This window comes from Thermobia domestica, chromosome 10 (genome assembly GCF_964235325.1).
Source record: "Thermobia domestica chromosome 10, izTheDome1.hap1.1, whole genome shotgun sequence".
Classification (NCBI taxonomy): Eukaryota; Metazoa; Arthropoda; class Insecta; order Zygentoma; family Lepismatidae; genus Thermobia; species Thermobia domestica.
Window position 1 is genome coordinate 62,489,369 of NC_137463.1, and position 21,596 is coordinate 62,510,964.

Genomic DNA, 21,596 nt, shown 5'->3' on the forward strand with positions numbered 1-21,596 from the left:
TGGTATATGCTCAGTTTCTCTTCCAAATGTATTAGCATTAATGTGCAAGCAAGTCGGTGTTTGTTATATGCTGTCTGCATGCAATTATGGGAAGAAAATAACACAGTATATGAGTGTATCATTACGGAATACATCGAACGCAATGAACTCGAAGAGAAGAGTATGACATACGATAGTGACGATGAATGCGCATCCTCGTCGAATGTAAACGACACATTCTATTTCACCGAATCAGGTAGTATTTAGTAACGGTAAACTAGTTTATGATGACCACATGCGTCAAGCTGTCTCATTCTATCGATCCTCTACCAGAGGACATACATGGTTCTCGTCCACGCAGGCACAATTTCGATCCATCAAAACTGGAATGCAAGTAACACCTTTACGCCAAATTGAACAGAACAAACAGCCAATAAAAGATCCTGGTAATCAGTTTGATGCACAGCCCAACCAACTGCGTACAGTAGTGAAGGATGAATTGGATCGCGAGTCATTCGCATGACAGTTATTTACAATTACCGGCACGTGAATTAAACAAACAGTTTAGTAAAACCCGATTTGAAGCATAGTTGGTTTTGAATTAGAGGTTTAAACAGCAAAATCTATATGGGTTACAACATATTACGAAATTTATTAGTCATTGGACATTGAGAAACCGAAACAAAGTGGAAGACGATTCCTGTGCGTTTGTTGCTAAAGTTGTTACTAAAGGCGTCGAGCCATCTTTTATCCCGAATACAAATGAAAGTAGTATCACTATATAACGGTATTTGACTGTACTTTGGCGCCGATAGTTGCAAGGAGCATCGAATGCATTGCGCAGACAGTGACATCCGTGACACATTTTTACACCATAGTCCCAACAATTAGGGCAGTTGGTACTCTCTCACTTAAACTATATGTTGTAAGTGGAACTAAGTTGCAAATTCGCGGAGCAAACTTCATTGTGACGAAATTTTGGTCGAGGAATGTGGCTATTTACATATCATCATGAAGAATGTGGTCGTTTGCATACCATGATGAAAAATTATATGCTCCAGTGGCTGCGGAAATCCATTACGGTACCAAATATGGCAAACCATGTAACATCAATCTTAGATTCATGGCTTCCATTCAAGCAACATGCAGCAATGAAAGCCTTACTTCCAATTGACAAACAGTAAAGGTTACTGATATTACCCAATATGCTACCCTCTATAAATAGCCACTAGACCGCTTCTCCTTCGGAATTAATTAATTCTGTCGTAAGATAAATTCCTACATACTTGCATATGATATTGATTTCGTTCTGCACCACCGTGAAGACATCTTGAGCATTCTCGAATTGGTAAAAAACGAATTTACGAATACTGTGTTCAAATCTAATTTATTACGCTAATGGTATGCATGTGTTATACATGGATATATGGAGTGGGTAGACAAAAGGTCTCGCGGCATTTCGGCTCAAATTTGATCACAATGTGTTTCTGAGATTCAAATATTGTTTTAAAAAAAAATTCACACTGCGAGAAACTCAAAGAGTTGTCCAAAATTACGATAGAATTTACTAGGTATGAGCAAGACTGCAAAAAGTCAACTGATTTTTAGTTCAAATTTGATAAGAAAGTAAATCAAGTTCCAAGTAGTATTTCCAGAAAGTTTCAGACTGCCGAAATCTCAAGAGTTTGTCCAATCTGAGAATTCAACTCTAGTATTGGGGCAGTGTGCACATATACTGGAAATAAGACTGAAACTGTAGTCTGAGTAGACAAACGTAGACTAAATAAATAAATTCATACAACGGTTGTAAAAGAATTCTTCCCCTGATTACAAATATTGATGAGTCATAAATGACTTACCATCCTGAATTGCATGTAACTTATTCACGTTTTTGTGTACTTACATAGTTATTTTGTTTATTACAGCGCCCAATGATGTAACAATAGCTGAATTGGACATCATTTACACAAACATGTACTCAAACGAGGAGAAAGCCACGTATGGCAAGATAGCCCCCCCCCCCCACTTTAGAAAATTGAAACAATGTTTAGGTCATTCGTTTGTACTACGTTTGTACCGTTTCTACCGAAAATATTTTCGTTTGTACCATTTTCCTTATAGGGTTACTTGAGAGGTCGACTGGGGGGGCTATCTTGGCGCCAAGATAGCCCCCCCGTATCACAGCACAAAAAATTGGAATACACCATTCGAAAGCAAATCGTTTCTACCGTTTGTACCGAAAAGAGTTTTCTTTGTACGCTGATAGTTTTCGAGAAACAGGGGATGACATTCGGGTGGGCTATCTTGGCGCCAAGATACCCCCCCGTATCACAGCACAAAAAATTGGAATACACCATTCGAAAGCAAATCGTTTGTACCGTTTGTACCGAAAAAAGTTTTGTTTGTACCCTGATAGTTTTCGAGAAACAGGAGATGACATTCGGGGGGGGCTATCTTGGCGCCAAGATATCCCCCCGCCCAAAATATCATCCCCTGTATCTCGAAAACTATCAGGATACAAACAAAACTTTTTTCGGTACAAACGGTACAAACGATTTGCTTTCGAATGGTGTATTTCAAATTTTTGTGCTGTGATACGGGGGGGTATCTTGGCGCCAAGATTGCCCCCCCCCAGTTGACCTCTCAAGTAACCCTATAAGGAAAATGGTAGAAACGAAAATATTTTTGGTACAAACGGTACAAACGTGGTACAAACGAATGACCTAGTCATTGTTTCAATTTTCTAAAGTGTGGGGGGGGGGGCTGTCTTGCCATACGTGAGAAAGCCCAATGTGCCCTCTCGTATCATCAGACATAAGCACGAAAACAGTCAATAGACAATTCCAGACGGCATACTATAGACAGTCACCAGATGTTAGAAGCATCAGGACTTACTACGCTAAGTTTAAGGAAACAGGCAACGTCAGTGATCTCCCTAGAACAGTCAGGCCTGGACCTAGTGCGCAGACAATTCAGACATTGAGAGAAGCCTTTCTGATCCCGGCGGGAGCTCATGTGGTTCGGAATCCACGTTAATCAGTAGGTCCACGTCTCATATAGCCTCGCTGCTGAAAAGGGACGTTAAAGTCAAAACCAACTCTACTCAACTCAACTCAAGCCTTTCTGAGAACTCCAAGATGTCTGCCTACTGAGCCTCAAGTAAGTTACAGATTTCTAAGACATCAATGGACCGTATCCTACATAAACAACGTTTCCGTGCATATAAAGTACATATCGTGCAGTATCTACAACCAACGGATTATAGTGCTCGTTGTGACTTTGTTGTTACCATGTTGTCTGAGACTGAGCAAGATGTTGACTATCTGAAACGTGTCCTTTTTACAGATGAGGCCACATTTCGTTCGAAAGGTGTTATCAACCTCCACAATGCTAGGATCTGAGGGCCTGAGAATCCTCACACTGTGTTTTTGGCCATCAGAGACAACCCTAAGCTAAATGTGTGGTGCAGTCTTATGCATAATAAAATTATAGAACCATTTTTCTTAAATAAAACGACGATCACAGCCTATAGCTATCTTGATATGGTGCAGTTATTTGTTGTACTACAGATTCAGAACATTTTGGACTTAATTTTACAGCAAGATGGTACGCCACCTCATTTGGGGTTAGATGTACCAAATGTTCCTCATTTGGAGCAATATTTCCAGGGAGAAGCATCAGGCATGATGGCCCCATAAATTGGCCTCCTCGATCACCAGACATAACACAACTTGATTTCTTCCTTTGGGGTCATGTAAAGGACCATGTTTACTAAACATCAGTGAACGACGTCCAAGCTTTACGGCGCAGAATTACTGAAGTCATAACATCCATCTCTCACGTAATGTTGACCAATACATGTGTGAAATTGGGATATTGACTGGATGTAATTGGGGCAACGAATTTACCTGCGTATCTTGGCCACGGAAAATACTGTTCTGTTATTTTAATTAACTCTTTCGTATTCCCATATGACAGGCAGATGTTCTGTATTTGTGAATGGGGACAAGAAGCATGGATTCTCACGATTTGTTCTTGGAGGTCAATGGCCAGAACCACCGACAGGGACATAACCCTATGCACGCCCCCTTCCTCAATACCGCTATTCTACCCTGGTAGGGGGTTGGTGAAGGAAGATGTGAATAAGAAAGAGCACGTACAGGAATTCAGGAACTGGTTGTAAGTATTTTTTTACCCTGTCTGTTTTGGTGAAACCATTAGCTATATCGGCTCCTTTCATCAGTGGAGAGCTTTAGTAATTCCGGAAAATTCTCAAGGTTAAAGCTAACCATGTCCATTGTCAACTATTGGCTCTTGACGGCTTGTCGAAAGGTAGCGGAGGTTTTGAGATATGAACATCCTTCTCAAAACATCTTTTGCTCCGAGAGAAACACTTGTAGCTCATTACCAAGAGGTAGTTAACTACAGAATTAGGACGTGCATATGTCCCAAAATAATAAAAGAAATACATTCAGAAAGAATCATCATGAATAAATTTGTATAATAAATGATTTGCAATTTTTTTAGAAAATAATCTACAGAAAATATTAGTCACTGTCCAAAAAAGTCATATAAACTGCACATAAATTGTTCAATTTATAATTTTGCTTTTCTTATTTTCAATCTAAATAACTCAGTGTGCTACAATATCAATTTCAATAAACTGCGTACAGTTTCTATTTTATGGTTGTATGTATTGATGTGTTTGCAATACGAATAATTCAGTGTACCAGACTAGTACATATATGAAACATACTGTAGTATTTTTTCTGGTATTGTATATTGTTATGATTACTCTATATACATAATTTAAAAGTGGCCGTTGTGTCATTGCTTATTAAAATATTAGAATCAAGTATTACTAGAAATCCTATTCTAAAAATACGATAATCACACTTTATCTGTAAGTTGGCCACTTTTCACTGTACAAGTTTTCTACCTGGAAATTTGATTGAGCCTTTTAAATTACGCTGGAACAACACCTGTGCCATGGCGTCGACCTTCGGAATTTGCTTTATATGATAAGTCTCTAGTAAAGCTTTTTAGACCGGGTTTTTTGCATTCATTCAAATATGGAAGCATCATAGAATATATTTTATGGGGCAGCCTCGCGTGCTCTGTCTGGGGGCTGTGACGTCACAAACATGGACGATGGGTTTTAAAAAAGGGTATATTTGAGAAGCTTTTTTCAAAAAATCCCTGACACATTACTATTTACCTTACAATCATGGTTTGTACCTCGTTAGTTTTGATATGAGACTGGCTTTCGAAATGTACCACTCAAATTTCCCTATCGTGTACCTGAAGCGGGAAAATCTCGTCCAAAATGGAAAAAATGGGATTTTTAAAGAAAAAATCCCATTTCCCCATGTTTCTCTTCACAGGTATACGATAGCGAACTTTGAGTGGTACCATTTGAAAGGATGTCTTACGCTGAAGAAAATGAGGTATGACTCATGTAGGTATAGTCAACAGACATGTGTCAAAAAAATCTAGATTTCTTTATTTTTTCATTTTTTTACACATTTTTAGTCAATTACTTTAGTACAGTAACTACAGTATTATCACTGTTTATTCTAAAGTCATGATACGTACCTCGTTTTCTTACGCATGAACCAGTCTTTCAAACGGAACCACTCGCAAGTCTTTAGCATGTACCATAGTGGAGGGGCCCAAAATCGGGGAAAAATTGATTTTTTGACAAAATTTCCATTTTTCGCGAATTTTCTTCACTATGGTACATAGTAGAGACATGCGAGTGGTACCGTTTAAAAGACTAGTTTTGGTCAAACAAAACGGTGTATCAATCATGTCTCTACGATAATTAGGGTTGAATCAGAAAATTTTTATGTAAAAATGGATTATCCATTGCTCACATAGGGGAAAGCTGATACTGTTTGCACATGGGGCAATATTTTTTCCTCTCTTATTTTTCAAGATATAACATTGACACTTAGTACAGTTAATACACATAGTATGTAGTATGTTTGGGATTTTTTAACAAAAATGTCCTTTTTTCGCGAATTATCTCCACTATGTTACATGCTAGAGACATGTGAATGGAAACGTTTAAAAGACTGGTTCATGGCAAAGAAAACGAGGTACAATTCATGTTCCCACAATGAACAGTCTTGATGATGATAGTATACAAATTCACTAAAAAGGTATTATCAAGGGAAAATATGTAAATCGGTTGTAGCATCAAAACTATTCATTCCAGGGCCACTCTTAGTATCTCATTCTCTTCAGCATAAAGCAAAGATTTTTTAGTAGCATTCGCATGATCTTATACTATACCAAAGGGGAGATATTCTTGATAAAAAGGGGATTTTTTAAAAAGAAAATCCCTTTTTCCCACTTTGAGCGGAAATTTCCCGCATTTGGTACACTTTCGGAAAATTTACGGATGCAGTTGGAAACACTGCTCTACTAGAAACAAAATGGGGTATGAACCATGATCCTACGATAAATAGTCTTGATGCAATAGATGATTGAGTGAAAGTCTACAAAATACCTTAAAAAAAAGCCATAATTTAAAAGGGTTAATAGGGATTTTGTAGGCTAAGTGTAATATTGATTCGAAAAACCTGATCCTTGTATGACGGACACACAATCCAAACAAGGACAGACAACAAATTTCATGCGTCATAATTCATGGTGCAGTTTATGAACTTTAAAGTTTCACTAAATATCATTTATTATAGAATTAATTGCATGAAATCCTACTTGAAAAATTAATTCTAGTTTTCTGTATAAACTCAATCAACTGAAGGTTGAACTCAGAGGTTTATGTCAGGGAACTACTGTAAGGCCTTCTGAACTCAAGTAAAAATCAAATTAGATTTAATTTATAAATACATTTTTATTTTTAATGGGGCAATTTGGGGCAAAATTTTATTCTTGGACTAAGTTAACAAAAGATTGAACTTTTAAATGCAAAAGGAATCATTGATCAGCTAGATTCAGAACATAAACAAAAACACTTCTTAACTTGTAAATTTTATATTTTTTCTTGCAATAAGCTCTTGACATTTCGTTACATATTTAACCACCAAGACTTAAAACTAAAATGTTAACATATCATCAAATTAAAATATCAATCAATGTCCTTTAAAACAATACACTTTTTGTTGATAATTACCTTAATACAATTACTAAAATTAATACCTTAAAAACTGTACGCGCCGCCACAGTAATTTAAATTCGCATGGCCAGAAAAATTGAGTGACTTCAGCAATTATTATTTACGTTCATTTCAATTTAAATGATGGAATTTATGTTTACAAGATCCACCAATTATCGAAGAACAAGAAATAAATTTTATTTCATGCCTTTTTCAAATTTTATTTTTTCGACTTTTGTCCGGGTTTTAGGGTTAAATATTTCACTGTACAGCGAGTGGGAAAACAGTTTGAGTCCAAAATAGGCCATTTTGAGGTAAAGGCAAAAATAACACTAAAGATGTAGAACTACAAGTTGTAATGAAGAGCAGTACAATTTGCAAGACCTCGCACGTTATAGCAGAATGCTATAATGTCGACTGTACATTTTTGGCATTAACAAACGAAAGTTCTTTCGTCAAATATCTCAAAATACCTTTTGTAGACTAGTAGTGTTTTTCCACTCATCGATTCAATTACATTTTCTCTATTTCGGCCCTTTTCCTTAAGTAAATACCGTATTATTCAACAATGGCCTAATTGCTTTCCGATGTTGTCTATGAAAGCGGCGAGCTTCTCGAGCCGCTAATGTGACAGATATAAACAGTCGATTTCTTCAGTTTGTGTAAAGCTGAAACGTGAGGGACGCAGTTTAGGTGAGTAAACATTTCATTTTTTTACTTTTCTTTGTTTAAGATTATTTCCGTAAATCCAGTTTCTCTCTGAATTTGTACACACTTTGTTATTCCTTTTACGGTATTTACTTACGGAAAAAGGCAGGAATAGGGAAAATTTAACATAATCGGAGAGTGTGAAAACACTACTAGTCAACAAAATGCATTCTGAGATATTTGAAGAAAAAACTTTCATTTGTTAATGCCACAAATGTACAGTCGACGTTATAGCATTCTGCTATAACGAGCGAGGTCTTGCTAATTGAACTGCTCTTCATTACAACTTGTAGATGGCTTATTTTGAACTCACACTGTTTTCCTACTCGCCGATCCAATTTTAACGTTGAGTTATTCCCAACAAGTTCTTTTTTGTTTTTTTTTTTTATCTTGATATGTACAATTAGAGTTCTAAATTCACATTAATTCACATGGATAAACACACAATACTTATTAATGGGCATGAAAAAAGCACACATTACGGGTTCTATCTTGTATACAAGATAGCCCCCCAAATGTCATCCCCTTTTTCTCGAAAACTATCAGGGTACAAACAATTTTTTTTTTCGGTATAAACGGTACAAACGATTTGCTTTCGAATGGTATATTTAAATTTTTGGTGCTGTGATTCGAGGGGGACTATCTTGGCGCCAAGATAGCCCCTCCTCCAGTTGACCTCTCAAGTAAGCCTATAAGGAAAATGGTATAAACGAAAATATTTTCGGTACAAACGGTACAAGCGTAGTACAAACAAATGACCTAGTCATTGTTTTGATTGTCTAAAGTCGGGGGGACTATCTTGCCAGACGTCTATAAGGTCTGTGTGTCCACGTAATCACCTATAATATGAACATAACTGGAAAAATATACGCCATGTGAGGGTAATCATAGAACCCAAGTATGGTAAGGAATTGGGTCTCACAACATCAGAGTGCCGCGACCGTATTTACGTAGGTGAGAAGGAAATTATTTCGGTGTCCGCCCTATATAAACAGCCTGTTGATGAAAATCAAATGAAAGAGAATTCGTAACGTGTTTCCAATGATCAACAGTCCATTTTGTATGTTTGCGGCACCATTTTCTTCGCGTTTTAACGTTTCTGGAGACAATTAGCTGTTTTTGAAGTTGAGCTCCAACCTCGGATGTTCATATTATGCAACTCAAGTAGGACTGTGATTGTTGTAACAGCTTGTTTCAGGTGTTGTCTGAGTTCTTAAACTAGTTTTGGTTCATTCTTATTATTTATTTATTTATTTATTTATTTATTTTGACTTATTTTACATGTCGAGGTTAAGGCTATATGTAGCCTTATCTACCACCTAAACATGACACAAAATTGAAAAATCAAAGGATATAGCTAACAATAGCAAAAGAAAAAAAAGTTAGAAAGTAAAAAAAAAAAACAAGAAACAGACTGTCACTTGAACACACACACACACACACACAAATATAATATAGTGCTACACGAAAGTACATACATGTTATAATATGTAATAAGTGTTGAATTTCATGTCTTTATGACAAGCTTCTCTATTGGCTCTTCTGTCTCTGTGTCCATTCAACCCTGCTTCGATAACAATAAATTATAAACTGCTCTTTTAAAAGATGCTAAAGATTTTGACTCACGTACCGAGGTTGGCAAAGTATTCCAATCACGACACGTTGAAATTATATATGATTTGGAGGAATAAGTTGATCTATGAATAGGAATTGCAAGTTGGCTATTAAAACGTGATCTTGTGCCTCTCATGAAAATCGCTTAAAAAATTAAGATGTTTTAGAAGATAGGAAGGTTCTGTAAAAGTAAGTGTTTTATACAGCAGTACCAACGAGTGTAATTTTTGCCGTTGCTGCATCTTCAGCCATTGCGGCTTTTTAAAGAATGGCGTAACATGATTTGAGAATTTTAAGTTAAAAATAAAACGTATACAAGCATTTTGTACTCGCTGCAAACGCTTTTGTAAATGTATATCAGCGTCAGTTAAGGCGGTGTCACAGTACTCCAAATGTGGCACCACTAGGGTTTGAACAAGTGTTTTTTTTCAACTGTGTTGGTAAAAAGTTTTTTAATTTGCTGAGAGAATGAAGAATTCCAAAAGCCTTCTTGCATGATGCGTTAATTTGATCGGACCAAGTTAAATATTTGTTAAGTATGACGCCAAGATTTTTCACAGAGGAAGAGAAGGGAATATTTACGCCTTCTAAAGTTATATTGGGAACAAGTGAAGCATCTATTAACGTCGTTGCACGTTTGGAAGTAATTAAAATTGACTTTGATTTGACTGGATTTATAATCAAACAATTATTTGCTGACCATTTAGCCAAATTACTCAAGTCTTCGTTCATCTTTGTTATACAAGTATCTATTTGCTTTGGTAAAGAAGATAGATACAATTGAACATCGTACGCATACATGTGATACTTACAGTGTTTTAGAGATTGTGCTAAGTCATTAATATAAAGGCAGAAAAGAAGAGGCCCTAAAACACTACCTTGAGGAACCCCACAAGGAAGGTTACGCTGACCAGAAACTAAGTTGGCAACCACCACATACTGTTTTCGGTCGCATAAGTAATTTTGGACCCACTTAGCAGCTGAAGTTGAGAAACTAAATTTTTGTACAAGTTTCTGTAGCAAAATGTCATGGTTTACTGACTGGAATGTTTTACTATAATCCAGTAAGGTAAGTATGGTTATCTCTCTCTTGTCCAAAGCAGAACGTATATAATCAGTAATACTGGTAAGGGCTGTAGAAGTGCTGCAATGTTTACGAAACCCGGATTGAAAAGTGTCTAAAAGGATATAAGTTCGAAGGTGCTCACATATTTGGTCACTTACAATATATTCAAGAGCTTTAGATAGGGCAGGTAAAATTGAAATAGGCCTTAAGTCTTCTGCAGATCGGACATCCTTAGTCTTAGGGAGAGGCAGGACTCGTGCTGTCTTCCACAAGACTGGGAATGTTCCGGTATAGTCCAGGCGCATTTGTAAGTCCGTGGGATTTTGAATGAAGGGATGTTGCGGGTAGGTGGAATATCTTTATTAGGACGTGCCTAATCATGTGGTACCAGGTGGCAAGCCCAAAACCGTGGCAGGGGACCGGGAGGGGGGAACAAAATGGCCGCCAGTGACAGTTGTCTCTCTGGCTTTAAAGTGCTATAATTTCTAGAACTTTTATATTAAAACCTTGAAAGTTGTGCAAATATGTAAATAACACATCAAACATTTCATTTTAGAACAATCTGGTGCAGTGGCAACGCCATATTTTAAATATGGCGCCCTTAAATCCCAAAATTCGGTATTATTTATTTCTTTTCTTTATATTCAAACGAAAATAACTCGTAAACTGCCACAGATAGGCGAAATCACCTTGAAACAAATGTTGTGGGTCCGTGTAAGGGCTTTTCAACGAGGTATATGCCATTTCTGTATCTTTAAAACTAACAGAACTAGACGAGTTTATGTTACAGTATGTGTATACCTTACAGCTTTTAATATAGGGCTAGTAAAATTAGGCGAAACCTGCACTTGTAAGTTCGTGAGTTTTGTGTGAAGGATCTTTACGGGTTGAGGGAATGCCTTCACTAGAAGGTACCTAATCATGTGGTACCAGATTGCAAGCCGAAAACCGTGGCAGGGAACTGGGAGGGGGAAACAATATGGCCACCGCTCTCTCTCTCTCTCTCTGTGAAGTTTTATAATAGTTTTTATTTTCATTGTTACTTCTTTGGCATTGAAAGATTTTTCTTTGTTGCAGGCCTGAACAGTATAGTAGAATGAAATAGGAAAATGGAAGAGCATGAGAAAAATATCAAAAGTCATCTGCAAGTGCAGCTACCTCCTTCGGCAAAGAAAATAAAATTAAGTACAAACTATTCCATGTGTATTTTTTGTCAAGAGGAAACAAAGAAACCACTTGTGAAACCCTCCAATTATGAAAAAGCGCTACAATGTATAAAATTGAGAGCAGAATGGATGGACAAAGAATACATTGAACTGAATAGACGTTTGGGTGAAGTAACAAGTGAAGATCTAAGAAATGAAAATGCATCATGGCATGCTGATTGCTATAAGAACTGCACACATAAGAAGATGATGGAAAGAACTAGAAGATCGTTTGAAAAAGAGCAACAGGAAATCCCCATTACACATTATGAAGACTCGGAGGCTTCAAACTCATATATTACAAGATCACAAACACCAACTTATGAGAAAACAAAATGTTTCTTCTGTGACGAAGAAGGGAAACGAAGAAACTCGCTGTATGTCATCGCCTACGATCGATCCGGTAGTCGTTTGAAAGAAGCAGTAAATTTGTCAAAGAATGAAGTGTTCAAAATACGATTAAGTAACTGCATTGATCCTGAAGATGCTCATGCACAGGATATATCCTATCACAGGTCATGCTGGAATACTCATGTTGTTAACGTGTTGCGGAAAAGCGAAGGAAAGAGGGATTCTGGTCTTAGCTCTGTGAGTGAAGAGGCTACCAAAACAGAATTTATTTATTCACTAAGCAAATTCCTTCATGAAGGTCGTGTTACGTCAATGGGTGAGGTAGAGAAACTTTATAATTCCATTGCTAAAAGCAATAATTTGAGTGACGATAAACTTCTGACTAGAAAACAGTTGAAAGCCTTGATAGAGGAAGAATTGGAAAATGTTGGTGTTGTTTTTTCCCATCCGAAGAGGAAGAACGAGCCTCAAAGAATTTCTTTAAAGATTACAAACGATATTGCTCTAGCTAACGCTGAGCAGGATTCAGATGATGTTGGAAGAAATATGAAGATTCTTTTTAAAGCAGCAGGCATTTTGAGAAAATATGCTTTCCAAAGTGAAAAGTGGTCGTTTACTGGAACTGTGGGTGAAAGTGATGTAAAGAAGTCTATTCCAGAGGAGATCTCTCATTTTTTCAAATGGTGTTGCAAAGGAGAGAATAAAATCGGATGTGAAAACGCAGATTTTGCAATCAATGAAAGGAGTCAAAGACTATCACAGACGTTTATGTACGAAATATTGTCTCCTCGTCAAGCAGCATATACAAAAGAAAGCTCTAAAGGCACTGTACACCACACTCATGATCTACCATTACAAGTGGCAGTTGGGCTCACTATGCACTCAGCAACACGAAGTAAATTTATTGTACAGTTTTTACACCACGCAGGTGTGTCTATCGAATATAACAAAATTCTTCGTATCGAGACTCAAATAGCAAATGAAATTATCAAGAGTATGGATTCCTCAGGTGGACATTATATACCATCAGAACTTGTTCCAGGAAGGTTTGTGTATTGCGCGGCAGATAATATTGATTTCCAAGAATACTTGCCATATGGTAAAGGGACTCTACATGGTACTGTTATGGTTATTTATCAAAAGAAACAGGAGGAAGATGTATTTTCTCAAATCAGTTTGTCTGGAAAACCTACGACTAGATCACTCGAGAAGATACCCGAATCAGTGTCTAAAATGCTACCTTGCGTCATCTCAGGATCATTAAGACCATCAAATCCCTCTCTGGTAAGTTCAGCAAAGTCTCCAGAAGAAAGTTCTGAGTTAATTCAAATATACGAACGAGATGACATAGTCTGGATGATGGCAAGTTTGCAATTTCTCCGATCGCATGCTGATGATGATTTTGAAGATTCAGAAGAACAGTATAAGAAATCTTCTGGAAGTACTACAACAAACTCTGAATCTCCTGTAGTGCCGACATGGTCGGCTTACAATTCGATTCTTAACAAGACCATGCCCAAAACGAGAGTTTGTCGACTACCTTTGATTGATAGCAGTCCTACCAATGCTTCAACTCAGCTTACGTTTATGAAAAGACTTGAAGATGTTTCAACGTCAGTTATGGGTCCAAATTCAAAGACAATTGTTACACTTGATGTTGGTTTGTACAGACCTACTTTGAAACTATCGATGGCGAAGAAAGAAGAATCGAAGAAATGGATCTTACGACCCGGCGAGCTTCATATACTAATGGCTATGCTACGAAGTATCGGTTCTTTTGTGGATGGAACTGGACTTGAGACATTTTTGAATGAACTTTACGATGAGAACGTACTTTCTAAAATTATTGCTGGCAAATATGTGAGGAGGGCTGTGGATGCTCACATAACATTGAGAACGGTTCTTTTCAAATTTTTCTCTGATATGTTTTTCGAAATGCATGTGGAAAGTAAAGCAGAGATTGAACAGGAAATTAATAACATCATAATAGGTTTGCAGCTTTCGAATAACGAATTAGTGAAGAAAAGTCACGAAAATACGACACAAGCACTGGCTCGTCTTCATATTCTTTCCAAGATGAGAGAGTTTGCAGCTGCTAAGTCGCATGAAAGTCCGACATTCAAGGTTATGTGGCAGTACATGGAAATGGTGAATCTTATGATTCTCTTCATACGATCTGTAAGAACTGGTCATTGGCTGCTTCATCTTAAGGTACTAGAAAAAATTGTGAATTATTTTTTCGCTCTTGACATGACCAACTATTCAAGCATGATATCTTGGTACTTGGCTGAAATGAAGCAGGTAAAACTGATGCATCCAGATGTATGGGCTGAGTTCCTAAAAGGAAATTGGGTAGTTAATAAATCAGCCATACCATTTTGTGCTTTGGGATCCGACGAAGCACTTGAACATGAAAACAGGAGTATGAAAGTTTTGGGAGGCATCAAAAATATAACTCAGAAGAAAAACGAACTAACAAGATTTTTCTTGATTGCCCCTGAACTTGCTAGAGTATCTGATGAAGCTAAAACTATGTTGGGGATGAAAAGTGACCATAAAAAAGACCATCATCAGCTTTCAGTTTCCAGATCGAAAAGACAACAGAATGATCTGAGACAAGTCTATACAGCCGTGTGTAATTCCAGTAATCCAGTGACGTATGATGGCAATGAACTCATAAATGTTCATACAAAGGCAGTTTTCAATAAAACTATCGAGAATGATTGTTGTGCAATGACTGAAAAATGACTTGAATTATTCAATAATTTCAAAGAGGATCGCATCCAGCATCAACGAACAAATCTTTGGGAAAGAGTAAGAAAAGCGAATTTAAAGCTTTGTAAGTCTGTACGGAAAACAGTGAAGACAAGGTTGTGTGATACTATCTTACAGCTTAAAGCTGATCGTTCCTTGTTTACAAGAATGGTTATTGCTTCAAGATCCCGAACAGACATTGATCTAGAGGCTGCTCTTAGTACGTACGAATTTTCACCAGTTCCACTTTCACTATTTCACCTGGATGGATCCATGATTCTGCCCCAAAATAAGAGTGTTCTTATGAAAATTCTAGAGAATGTAGGTAAAGCTACAGAAGGGAATGGGAAACCTGTAGAAGATTTGCTACTTCAGGAAGATGGGAATATCAGTTCAGAAAGTTGGAGAGAGAAAAAGTCAGCAGTGGAAGATGACGAAAGAGTAGAACTGGAAGAAAGAGATACAACAATACCCGCAATTACTTGCACTGAAGCTTCAATCACATGCAAATCAAGTACTTCTTACTCTGTTGCTGTTCTTGATGGCATGGCAGAACTCCAAGCGTTGAAAAAGCCAGCGCATGTTAACACATGTCTCGATTTGTCTACAGAATTCTGCAAAAGAATAGAGTCAACAATGTTGAAATACGATGAAACTCACCTTGTTTTTGATACATATGGAAATAAGTCATTAAAGATGTCAATGTGGAAGAAAAGAGCAAGAGACAGCCCAACAATCGAATACAAGATATCTGACTCTGCCAATATAAAAAATGTCACTATGAAAAATCTTTTATCTCATCCAAAAACCAAAGATGCATTTACTGCTTATCTTTCAGAAAAAGTTCTCCTTCATGCGAGTAAGTTGGGAAAACGCTTAGTTGCCAGCTGGAGGACAGAAGCAAAATCTTCAGAATTGAAGGACATCAATGAGTTAAAAAGTATTCATGAAGAAGCAGATACAAAAATAATACTTCACAGTCTTTATGCAGCGTCTCAAGGGGCTCAGACCATCCACATAATGTCCCAAGATACTGATATACTTGTTCTTTGTGTGTGGTGGTCTAGACACTTACCTGCCAATACGAAGTTTGTCACTGGAGTTGGAGTTAATAAGAGAATGATAGATATCCATACTATCCGTACCTCTCTTGGATCTTCTAGAGTAGAAGCCTTACTTGGATTCCATGCTATTTCAGGGTGTGATATTACTGGGGCATTTTCAAGGAAGTCAAAGAAGATGTTTTGGAAAGCATTTTACAGCGCTGGAGTTGACATGCTTGCATCTCTTGGAAACCGCGGTTCTAGTAAGTTCAATGAAAGGCTAATTGAGAAGTTCATTTGCAATGTTTATGTGCCGAACACTAAAATTCAAGATATTGGGAAACTACGATGGTGGCTATTCACGAAAAGGGACATTCAAGGCTCAGGTCTTCCTCCAACCAGAGCGGCTCTTACACCTTTCATTAAAAGGGTGAACTTCCAAGTACTATTGTGGAAAAGTGCCGGAAAATCACATCCAAATCTGCCAAGCCCACTAGATTGTGGATTGGAAGAAGAAACCAGTGACCAAAATAATATTGTTCCTGTGATGTGCACACTACCTTGCGTTCCAGAGACTGTATTGCAGTTGATTCGCTGCGGTTGCACAGTAAGTAAATGTTCTTTGGCATGCAAATGTCGATCTCGGACCATGCGATGTACGGAACTGTGTCTTTGTGGAGGAGATGAAGATCAGTGTGTAAACCATGACTTACGATGGGAAGATTCAGAAGATGATAGTGATGAGACTCTCGATGACTAGTGAGAAACCATGCGAGTTACATCGTAAGGGAGAAACCTTAGAAATAGTATATAAGGGATGCTGAGGTGAAAAACTATCGGTGTGACATCATAAGAGAGAAACCTTAAAAGTATAGTGTAAGGAATGCTCAGGTGAGAAACCATAAGTGTGACATCGTAGGGGAGAAACCTTAAAAAAATGATGTAAGGAATGCTCAGGTGTAAAAACATCAGTGTTACATCATAGGGTAGAAATCTTTAAAATATTGTGTTAGGAATGCTCAGGTGAGAAATTATATGTGTGACATCTTAGGGGAGAAACCTTAGAAATACAGTGTAAGGAATGCTAAGGTGAGAAACCAAGTAGTAAAAACCCACTAACGAACTCAGTGTTTTTTGGGTCAGACCGATTGGGACAGATAGACAGTGGGTTCTCTAAATAATAGATAAATGAAGTAAATAAAACCCCAAGGTTAATTTAAATGAAGCAAATCAATCTATATTATAAACAATAGTATATACTTATTAGTTACAAAAAATTCTCACAAGAATAAATATTTTCTGTAGGTGTAACTCTTTTACATCCACAACTGTGTAATTCAGGGATATATATCTAAACTAATTTTATCACAGAGCATCGTATTAAAGATATTAGATATAAGTACGTAACGCCAAGGTTAATTATGTTGCATTTCTTTACAGTTTATGTTTGTGTTGTGCTTTTGCTATTAAAACCCACAAATTCTGACACCTACCATTACATTAACTAGTTATTTTGTGTTAGTTTTAATGATACGACATCAATTTCACATTTCAAAGCCACCGATCTGGCCTACAAGTTTATTTCATGCCGATTCCGGCTACCTGTGACGGTTTACAAGTTGTTTACCATTGAATATAAAGAAATGGATAAATAATAATAATCTAATTCTGATACTGAAGCACGCCATATTTAAAATATGGAGTCGCTGTGGCACCAAATTGTTCTAAAATAAAATTTATAATGTATTATTTACATTTTTGCACAATCACGAAAATTTTAATATATAATTTGTAGAAGTTATAGCACTCTAAAACCAGAGAGACGAATTTCACCGGCGGCCATATTGTTTCCCCCTCCCAGTTCCCTGCCTCGGTTTTCAGCTTGCCACCTGGTACCACATGATTAGGTACCTTCTAGTGAAGGCATTCCCTAAACCCGTAAAGATCCTTCACACAAAACTCACGAACTTTCAAATCCAGGTTTCGCCTAATTTTACTAGCCCTATATTAAAAGCTATTAGGTATACACATACTGTAACATAAACTAGTCTAGCTCCGTTAGTTTTAAAGATACAGAAATGGCATATACCTCGTTGAAAAGCCCTTACACGGACCCACAACATTTGTTTCAAGGTGATTTCGCCTATCTGTGGCAGGTTACGAGTTATTTTTGTTTGAATATAAAGAAAAGAAATAAATAATACCGAATTTTGGGATTTAAGGGCGCCATATTTAAAATATGGCGTCGCTATTGCACCAAATTGTTCTAAAATGGAATGTTTGATGTGTTATTTACATATTTGCACAACTTTCAAGGTTTTAGTATAAAAGTTGTAGAAGTTATAGCACTTTAAAGCCAGAGAGACAACTGTCACTGGCGGCCATTTTGTTTCCCCCCCTCCCGGTCCCCTGCCACGGTTTTGGGCTTGCCACCTGGTACCACATGATTAGGTACGTCCTAATAAAGATATTCCACCTACCCGCAACATCCCTTCATTCAAAATCCCACGGGCTAGGAAATATTGACATATGCTCCTGGACTAGTAGTAAGGGAAAGATTAAATAAATTGGTAATTGGGGAGAGGACGAAGGGTAATATTTTCTTGATCATTGTTATGCTTATTTCATCAGCACCTATAGCAGTGGATTTTATCCTCTTAATCGCTTTCATTACATCATGTGGGGTAACACAAGTGAAAGAGAAAACATTTTCTTCAAAATTAGGGATTTGTCCTGTATTATCAGATCTTGCATTTATCTGTGAGCTAGAACTATCAATTCTACATAAATAATTGTTAAGATAATCGGCAGAGAAAGGAGCAGCTACATCCGGCGGGACTCTTTTGCTGCTACGAATGCCAAGTAGCTTCAAATTTCTCCAAAGATGGGAGGGATTCTTGTTCTCAAACAGGGTGTAGGAAAATTTTAATTTCGCATTGCGCACGGCTTGATTACATCTATTTCTAAGGATCCTATATTCCTCAAATTTGTCATTTAAGTTGGGTAGATTCAATTTACGTGCTTCCTTAAATTTACTATACGCTCTGTCGCGACAAGCCATTAAACTTCGAATTTCATCTGTAATCCAGGGCAAAGGAGAACGAGAAACACGTTTTTCTCTCAAGGGGGCATGAATGTTCAGAAGATAAAATATTAACTCATTGAAATAAGATAGTTGGTCATCCACAGAAGGAATAGAACTTATTAGATGCCAAGGCAATAACGCAGCATCACACAATAGTGCTTCATTGTTAATGTTGGCTAAGTCTCTGTATAAAACAACTTTAGGCTTGAATTTGGGAGTCTTAATAGAATAGCAAACAAAGATAAGATCATGACGCAAAATGCCAGGTACTGAAAATTGACCGAAATGAAGAACTCTGTCAATGTCGGAAGTTAAGATTAAGTCAAGAAGTGAATCTGAGGTGGTAGTATGAAACGTAGCTTCGAGCGGACAGATGGAAAAATTTAAGAATGTAGTAATCTCGCGGAATGTTTCTACTTCACGTTTAGTGGACAATAAATCAAAGTTCATGTCCCCAAGTATGAGACTATGCATATAAAGTGGTGAGATACGAGAAATATCTTCTTCGAAATTCTTAAATGATGCCCCTGGTGGGCGGTACACACAAGCCAAAAGCAATTTTTGGTTCTCAATACATATCTCAACTATGATGTACTCAGATTCGAAGCTATAATGACCACCTGATTGACAAAGAATTTTTGCGTCAATGTCATTTCGCAGAAAGATTGCAACCCCACCACCACCTTTGTTAATGCGACCATTTCGGATAATTTTGAAGTTATTTAACAATACCAGATCATTAGAAAGAGTTGGCTTTAACCAAGTCTCGGAAACTAATATTGCATGCAAGTTCTCAACGGAATGAGAAATAACTTCGAACTCAGTATAATGTCTGACAAGGCTCTGCGCATTAATGTGCACAGCATTGAACGTCGGTCGTTTCGGTTTATTAAGTTCTGTTTGCAATAAATACTGAGGGCCTTCGTAAGACACTTGGAGATCGGGTAGCTGTAAAGGTTCATTGTCTTCGAAAACAGAGGGACATATTTTATTTAGTTTGGTTAAAACGAATGAAGAGGGGCTAGTTTGTTGCTTATATTGTCAGTCATTGTACTCATGTAATATTGAATATTTCAATGGCAGGTATTGCGAAAAAACAGAAAGACTAGAGAAAACGAAAAGACTATAGAATGGAGATTTACTGTTTCCTTGTTGGTTATGTTTAAAAAAAAATCCATTGCCTCATAACATGCGGATTGTGCCTCAAACGAGGTTCTTGCTTGCTCTTCCCGAAACGGAGTGGCTATTGGTAACTTGGGGGGTGAGAGAGAGAAGAAAATAAAAGACATAGCACTGACCTTGAGGAGGAGGCGAGCCGAAACTGGAAACAACAGGGGTGAAAGAACGCAGAGACAGGGAGGTCTTCCTGTGCTGATGATGGGAGGGGACACTTTTGTATCCATTCCCACATGAATCACTAGAAGCTACACTCGTATTGAGCTTGACAAATGCATGTAAACGCATCATTGATAACCACATCCAACACAAAATATTGCCGACAAATAAAAATAGCAACACAACCACACACTTTTCAGAAAAAAGCGAGCACACCATACTTGTTGAAAATATTGTCAGATAAATATAAAGCTCATAAATCACATAGCTACTGCAGTTATCGCTTCTGTGTATTGTAGAATTAAAACACTGACAAGTATGCACACATAAATAGATATAGGACGTTGAAACACACGCACACGCACACAAACAATTCAGATGCACACAATATTCATACTTGGATATACATTTAACGAAAGGGGATATATGTATTAATAAAATAGTAAAAGAAAAACAAATCTCTAACATATCACACACAGTACAATATGTACACGTTCCGTGCTGCGATATTATGCCACTAACTGTTGGAGATATTCGCTATTTCTGTGTCCTCACAAGCTGTTAAGTTCTGCCTTGGTAGAGACGAAATGTCTAGTTCCGTTTTTAAGGACAACTATCTTTCCGTCTTGAGTATACACCTGCTTGTAACCATATTTCTGAACTGCAGAACGCAACAATTCCAGTCGATGATGGCACAAGTCTTCTTTGATGGTGATGTTGGAGCCCTTCAGTTTTCTTTTATTGCTGAACACCTTAGCCCTGGTTCGGTAGCTTGCAAACTTGACAATTATTGGACGTGGTTTTCCCTCTAATTTGGGTCCAGTCCTATGACTTCGACTAATGTCGTTTATGTCCATGGGAACACCTAGCCGCTCTTCAAACAATTTGATGGCTATAGTGTCAGTATCTTCATTTCTTCCTTCCGGTACTCCGAAGATCCGAAGGTTTTCCCTCCGCTGGTATTGCTCCAGTTCCACACTCTTCTCTTGCAGACCACTAATTTCTGCGTCCTTGTTCTTTAGCTCTTTCCGAAGGTCATGAACTTCTTCAGAATTGAACTTAAGAGTTTCTTCCAGTCTTTCCACCACTACTTTCGTAACTGATTCAATTATTGAATCTACGATTAGTTTTAAAATTTCAGGGGTTTGCACCACTGACTTGACTTCTTCGCAGATTTGCCGCACGAAGTCCTTTTTCTCTGCTTCGAGCGCACTGTTTCCTTGGGACCCTTTGATAGCCTTAGAGGGAGCCATTGTACTTTGAAGACTTCGTACAAACAAAATAACTGTAAATTAGGAAAGTAATATTTATACAAGATTTTCACTAGATAAGA

The 21,596-nt window shown here is 37.5% G+C and overlaps 2 protein-coding genes across 2 annotated transcripts; both read right to left on the bottom strand.

Moving 5' to 3' along the window:
- Positions 1-18,355: 18,355 nt before the first annotated feature.
- On the bottom strand, positions 18,356-20,392 carry LOC145661483 (uncharacterized). Its single transcript, XM_081726800.1, has 2 exons — positions 20,227-20,392; positions 18,356-19,893 (listed from the first exon to the last, which is right to left on the bottom strand). The coding sequence occupies exons 1-2, from the start codon at positions 20,390-20,392 to the stop codon at positions 18,356-18,358; spliced, it is 1,704 nt and encodes a 567-aa protein (XP_081582926.1).
- A 422-nt stretch (positions 20,393-20,814) lies between these two features.
- Positions 20,815-21,516, bottom strand: LOC145661484 (uncharacterized). Its single transcript, XM_081726801.1, has one exon. The coding sequence runs from the start codon at positions 21,514-21,516 to the stop codon at positions 20,815-20,817; it is 702 nt and encodes a 233-aa protein (XP_081582927.1).
- Between the last annotated feature and the right edge of the window lie 80 nt (positions 21,517-21,596).

Bases quoted from the DNA above. Each gene is read 5' to 3' on its own strand.
- LOC145661483 (XM_081726800.1), bottom strand. From the start codon at position 20,392: ATGCGTTTACATGCATTTGTCAAGCTCAATACGAGTGTAGCTTCTAGT. The intron at 19,894-20,226 runs GTCAGTGCTATG...CTGTTTTCGAAG, and splicing joins CGGCTCGCCTCCTCCTCAAG to ACAATGAACCTTTACAGCTA.
- LOC145661484 (XM_081726801.1), bottom strand. From the start codon at position 21,516: ATGGCTCCCTCTAAGGCTATCAAAGGGTCCCAAGGAAACAGTGCGCTC.